The sequence below is a fragment of the Belonocnema kinseyi genome, chromosome 4 (assembly GCF_010883055.1).
Source record: "Belonocnema kinseyi isolate 2016_QV_RU_SX_M_011 chromosome 4, B_treatae_v1, whole genome shotgun sequence".
Classification (NCBI taxonomy): domain Eukaryota; kingdom Metazoa; phylum Arthropoda; class Insecta; order Hymenoptera; family Cynipidae; genus Belonocnema; species Belonocnema kinseyi.
In genome coordinates, this window is record NC_046660.1 from 87,964,527 (window position 1) to 87,971,218 (window position 6,692).

General features: G+C 30.1%; 1 protein-coding gene across 1 annotated transcript in view; it reads left to right on the forward strand.

The window, feature by feature from the left end:
• The window catches only part of LOC117170996 (laminin subunit beta-1-like), a 78,301-nt gene that overhangs the window by 4,935 nt on the left and 66,674 nt on the right, over nt 1-6,692 (forward strand). Inside the window, exons 2-6 of the mRNA XM_033358041.1 lie at nt 831-975; nt 1,080-1,162; nt 1,249-1,392; nt 2,517-2,599; nt 5,338-5,472. Coding sequence (XP_033213932.1) covers nt 831-975; nt 1,080-1,162; nt 1,249-1,392; nt 2,517-2,599; nt 5,338-5,472 — 590 coding nt within the window. The remainder of the gene's footprint in view (nt 1-830; nt 976-1,079; nt 1,163-1,248; nt 1,393-2,516; nt 2,600-5,337; nt 5,473-6,692) is intronic.

Here is a 6,692-nt window from a genome sequence, read left to right on the forward strand (position 1 = left end):
AAGCAAAATTTAAGCTTCTTTATAATAATTGAGCTTTGGTTTTCTAATATATATCAAACGGATAATTTGAAGCGCAAGTAAAATCATAAGAAAGAAATTCTTACAGTCCTACATGAAAATTTTTAAATAAATAACATAACAGAAAATATTGTAAAACATTAGTGAACAATAAATCATCATAATTGTTTTGATACTGATAATAAATCCTATGCTTTTTGTATATTTCAAATACTTTAAAATCCTATCATTTGAATATTTTATCTGTACAAATTAAAAAAAAAATCCATATGCTTTAAATTCAGATGATTAATTTTGTCATTGTAAAATAATATGCACTCTCAAATACATTATTTTTTGTTTCACGAAAATATTTATCATCAATTTGTTTCTGTATTGCTTGGATTCAAATCTTTAGTTTGACATTTTACGAAACCGTTTTCTACTCGTTTGAATCGACATTGGTACCCAATCATGGGCCAAGGACAGAAACTTAAATCTAAGCTCTGCTTTGCACTTGAACTGAAAGATGGAAGAACAGACCTTGATTGAAGAAAGTGAAATAAATTTCGCCACAATGTACATAGCTATAGAATATACTAGTTGTAAGATATGTAAAATCACAGCTGAAGGATAATGAATGTTAAATATAAGGACGTGAATCTTAAAAACAGTAAATTTGATTCATTTTATCTTAACTTTCGACAAACATGTTTCGTATAATTAAAAGTAAATGTAATTTTTAATCAATTCTTTATTTTAAGCACGGAAAGAAAGTAGTTCATATTTAATTTCACATCCTTCAGTTAGAATTGATTGGCAAATGATCACAGGAGAAGTTTGGAGTTTTTGGATCTGCTGCCGGAGGATCCAAAACTCTATGACAAGATGAGACCACCAAAACAAGGTGGACAAGCCACCGCTGTTTTTTTTCATGTGACGGTGATGGGTCTCGATTCCATCGACGAAACTTCAATGGTAGGCTAATTGTTTATAAAATAATTATTTATTCACAAATCCATTCACTAAATTACAAAGAAAAAACTTAACTATAAAATTCCTGATACTCGTAACCATTCCAGACATACGCCGCGGATATTTTTTTCGCTCAAACGTGGAAGGACAATAGGCTACGACTTCCAGAAAATATGACGTCCGAATATAGGTGCAGAAAATATAAATTTTATATTAATTGAAATAAAATCTAAAATGTTTTTGAACACAAATTATTTTTATTTATTTCTTACCAAGGTTATTAGAAGTCGACTGGTTGAAGAATATGTGGAGGCCGGATTCGTTCTTCAAGAACGCGAAATCCGTAACTTTTCAAACGATGACGATACCCAACCACTACTTGTGGCTTTACAAGGACAAAACCATCCTTTACATGGTGAAGTACGTATTAATTTAGATATTTTTTTGCTTTTGAAACAGAAAAAAGCTTCAGTTTATACATTTAGGGTTGCTTTAGGTCATCGAATTCTAGAAAGTCAGGGAATGTCAGGGAAAAACTGACAGAGTCGGGAAATTTGTGATAAACTGAAGTTGATGTTAATTTTATTATTTTGTTGAAAATTGGTCTTGCTTGGTTGAAAATTAATTTACTTTATTAGAAATTGCATCATTTTGTGTTAAAAATCACAACTGTTTGGTTGAAAATTAATCCGATTTGGTTGCAGATTCAACTATTTTCTTGAAAATTCGCTTTTCTTGAGAAGAAAATTTATTTTTCTACTTTAAAATGGATTATTCCATTTTCCGTTGAAAATTGATATTCTTCGTTAAAAATTCATCTCTTTGGTTAAAAGATTAAACTTTTTCGTGGAAAAATTAACTTTTTTTGTAGATACAATTCAATTTTTTTACTGAATATTTAATTATTATATTTTAAGTAAAAAATTCGTCTTTGTTGATAGAAAATTATTCTTCTTGGTTCACACTACATCTTTCTGATTAAAAATTCATTTCCTTCGTTGAAAATTGAACTCTTTTGTTGAAAAATCGTTTCACTTTGAATTTAAAATTTATTTTTCTAACTGAAAATTGAATTTTTTTTAGTGTCTAAGCAAACCGAAGAATCTAGCTATAAGTACAGTAATTTCGGTATACGCGAACCTTTTTCCAAATTCCCTTACTTCTACCGAAAAAATTTGGCTACTTTTACCGAAATTTTGGTACACGTAGCCACGGCTTAGTTGAAAATTCATCTGAATGTTAGTTGAAAAATCATCTTTCTACTGTTAAAATTTCAATTATTTTGGTAGAAAAATTCGTATTTTCAGATTGTTAGTTAATTGTTTAAAGCAAAAATTTAATTCTTCCATTTTTTGTTCAAAATATATCTTTTTGTATTGAAAACTCAACATTATTTAGAGAAAAGTCAAGCAAAGTCAGGAAATTTAAAAATTGAAACTTTGTAGCTCACCTCATATTGCTAATTAATTTGAATTAAATTTATTTGACGATTGAATTTCTCATGTATAGATAAATGAAACGTCAATATTGAAATTTTTTTTCAGGCTGACATTAAAGCTCTCGTGTGCCATGAACTTTCTTATATACCCCCACGATACACAGGAGTGTAAACTACAAATGGAAAGCCGTGAGTTTCTCATTTAAAATGTTATTTTTATCTAGAGAACATTTTTAGAGATTTTTACACTTTTAGATAAATGGTTATCATTTTCCGATTATTGGTCTAGAAAAAGTGAAAAATTATATTAAATTCCTCCTTTGTATATTTGGATCATTTTTTTCCATATTAGTTGCACAAATTTGCAAGCCTCTCTTAGTTCTAATCAGGGAATTTTATAGTCAGTGATCAAGTTTTTACTGCATGAATTCGAGTCAGTGAAAGTTAACTACAAATCTAGAGTGATTATTGAAACTTCAGTACAATTTTCAACTGAAATCTGTGAAACATACTGATTTTCAGTGATATTTCACTGATTATAACTTTTAAAAAAGTGATTAAATGGTTGTTTATACCTGATGAAAAATTCCTAAAAATGAATAATATCCCGAAAAATTCTACATAAAAGATTAGGATGTTTCGTAGAATTATACTCTATAATAAGTATTATTTAAAAATAAAATGATAAAACTTTAAACACATTTGGACCGGTCAAATTGCACTGAGGATCAGTGCCTTTTTTCTTAAGTTTTCAGCCAGTGGAAATCCACTAGGAATGAGTGAACATTGACTGCAATTCGAATCTTTTTTGCCAATTCTTTATAGACAAGCGGTAACTTTTTCATTCCAGAAGATAATTTTCAGGAAAACAAATATATAACCATTTTCACTTTTTTCCATGCCGCAATCAATGCTACATTTGATGTTTCATAAAGATTTTGTATAGAAAATTATCATGGGAAATTATATTTTTTGAGACGAAAAAATTCTCCTGGCTTGAAAAATAGTTCAGTTGACATCAAAACTTTATATGCCTTCCTTATATTAACAGAGCCTTCTTGATAATATTGTGGGAAAAAGAGGATACATATACATATAGAGTTTCCATTTATGGAATGTTATCAAGAAAATTGGTTAAAATATATGTGCTCCATTCTAATTTTGTTATGATAAAACTTATTTCTTAATGGATTGTTCGTAAAAATACAAAAATAGAGTAAAAGTTTGCCTTGGCTTTATTTTAAATGCTCAAGCACTTGTAGATCGAATCCATTTCAAATCAGGTAAACATGTTAAGGTCAAAGTTATCACGTCTACAAAAGTTCTGAAAAAATACCTCTTACTCTTTTGTGATATCTTGCATTGTTTAGGATAAAAATTCTAAAATTATATTTAAAAAAATATATTATTCAAAATAATATTGGAACAAATAAAAAAGGTGATGATTTCAAGAATATCTTCTTTTAGTATTTTGAAAATTGTCCAATAAACGATGCAAAATATTACAAAAGAGCAAGAAGTAATTTTGGTCAATCTTTTGTAGGCGTTCAACTTATATTATTCCAAATTAACCAAATAATTGGCATAAGACATACCTAAGTGTGTTTTTTTCGTTAAAATAAACTTTTAAGACTTCGATACAAAAAGGGGGATAATCATTTAAGAATTGCCCCCGCAAGTATCAAACTAATATTTGCACAATATATTGACATCTTGTTAATAAAAACTCAGCAAATTTTACCCTCAAAGTTTGATTTTAGGAGTGTTATGATGGAGGGAGGAAGAGAAAATAAAAAAGGCATTTTTCTTGTAAAAAGATGAACTGTTTTTGATGGACAAAATATATTTTATAACGGTCACTGAGAATATTAAAAGAAAAAAGTTTCAAAACCTCTGACCAAAAATACGAATACAAATTATTTTGAATTTTTCACAATTTGTTGAGATTTTTGTACGAGGTCATAGTTAAAGAAATATCAAAATTTCAGAATAAAATTTCAACCTGTTTATTTGGTCAGAATTTTTTTCAATTTTTCTCTAAAATTGCCTTATTGGTTTGTACAATATATATTCTGTTCCTCAACATTGAAAAACCATTTTTATGAAAAAAACTACATTTTTTATTTTCCTTTCTCCCTCCGTAATTTGAAAAAATGCTATTTTAAATTTAATATTTTAAGAAATTTTATGTAACATAGTTATCAAATTATGGAATTAATTTGAGTCTGATGTAGGTGCAACTTTTAAATTATTATTACTTATATTAAAAATCTCTTAAAGATAATAATCGTAAGGCGGTAATTGTTGCACCCGGATCCGAAGTTGGTACCTACGGAACAGAAATTTTCTTAAAACATTAACCTTGAAATCGCAATTTAAAAATTGATTACCCACAATGATTACCCACGTCAATTAATTCGTGGAAAATATATTAAAATAGACAACTATCGTGATTGTCTTATGTTCTGACACTGCAACCATGATAGCTACGTTGGCACGCGTTTGATTCTCAAGGCAGGAAGCGAGGCTGGATTCTTTTTCAGAAAGCTTGCTTCTGTCCCTTGGTATTCTACCACACAGATACCTTACAGTTCGCAATTAACCCTATATAACAGTCGCTAAAGACCTTGGCTGTTGATGCGACTGAAAACCTTCAACTAATAAAAAAAAGCTTGTTTTTTGAAAAATTGAAATATCATATCAGACAGTGACGTTGCAATATATTCTCTCCTGTTTCTTGAAATTTCTGATCAATATTTTCATTCCTGTACAGATAAGTAGCGGAAATATATATAATTATGTACTCGGCCGATAGTTCTTGACGACACAGCCTATACTAGACACTCTTAAACACTAATTAAAAATCTAATTGCTTGACAAGTGATTTAAAAATGTCATTGGTAAATACAAAACAACTCGGTCAACAGTTTCACATACAACGGATGAAATGATCTTCCAATGGGATCCTGACGTCCCTCTTGTTGTCGATGAGAACATTGAGCTGCCCCAGTTGCAACTTGTCAAGAATTACACGGCAGACTGCACCCAAGTCTATTCTACTGGTAAGTTGCTTCATCAACTGAATCACTCATAATTTATTTCGGTAAACGCTTGCAAATTCTCAAAGAAATTTCTTTTGTCGAACTTTGCTGACGTTTGGTTTATACTTTTTACCTCTATTTTTATTCAGAGCATTACGACTGAAAGAAGTTTCTTTGATCTTTTCAATGGATGGAAACACCAATGTGCATGACGCTAGCAAATTAAGAATTAAAAAATTATTAATGTTTTTTTTTTTGATTTGCAATTCTTTCATTTTCAAATTAACTTCCTAACATTTATTCAGTGTGAAAACCCAACTTTTTCCACGCTGCTACACACTTGTAGTTCAGAAATTTTCAACTTCTTTTTAACTTTTCAGTTAGAGTTAAAATGATTTTGTTCTTTTGACCGCTGTCGTATCTTGTGAAGTTTTATAAAAAACTTAGATACTCATTTTTTGAAGAAAAAATGTTAATGTGGAAAAAATAAATTAGAATAGAGACCATAAAGTTAAATACCTGCATCAGTATAGAAACTTTTAAAACATGTTAATTACACATACATTTGTCCTAATGGAACTTTTACCGGATTTAGAAAGAAAACTAAAAGTTCCAGTTTTTTTTTTATCAATAATACGTGTCGTTTCATTTCCTTTGAAATAATTCGGTGGGAATTTTTGGTTATTACAGCAGACTCTACGACACTTCTCGTTTTTGGGGCTGTAGGGGAAGCGAACAGAAAGTGTCAGATAACCATCTCTCCTGCGTCAAGCCGCGTTCAGCATAGTGGGCGTAGCCGGCCGTGTATGTGTGCGTAAGATGACACAAGGAGTGAGGGCAAGCGAATGAAGGAGAAATCGGGAAACGAAAAGTGTCGTAGCGAGAAGTGTCGTAGAGTATACTGTAATAACTACAATGTGAAGTATTCCACAAATAAAAATATGTTAATAAGAATTGATTTATAAATTTATTTAACTTCTAAAACTTTTTTTATCACTCAGTTGTCACCTATTTTTGAAAAAATATATCTTTACCATTTTTATGTTGAATAGGTACTGTGATCACTGTATACCGTAAACTGGGACAAAGCGGCTCGTTTTTTCCGGTTTTTCGATCGTAAAGTTCAAGCACAAACATATATACGAGGGTAGTTCAATAAGTCCTTAGAATGACCAACAGATGGCGCGCGAATCGCTCCATATCATCTGTTTTCAGTCAGCACCACTCCCGACTAGATATAT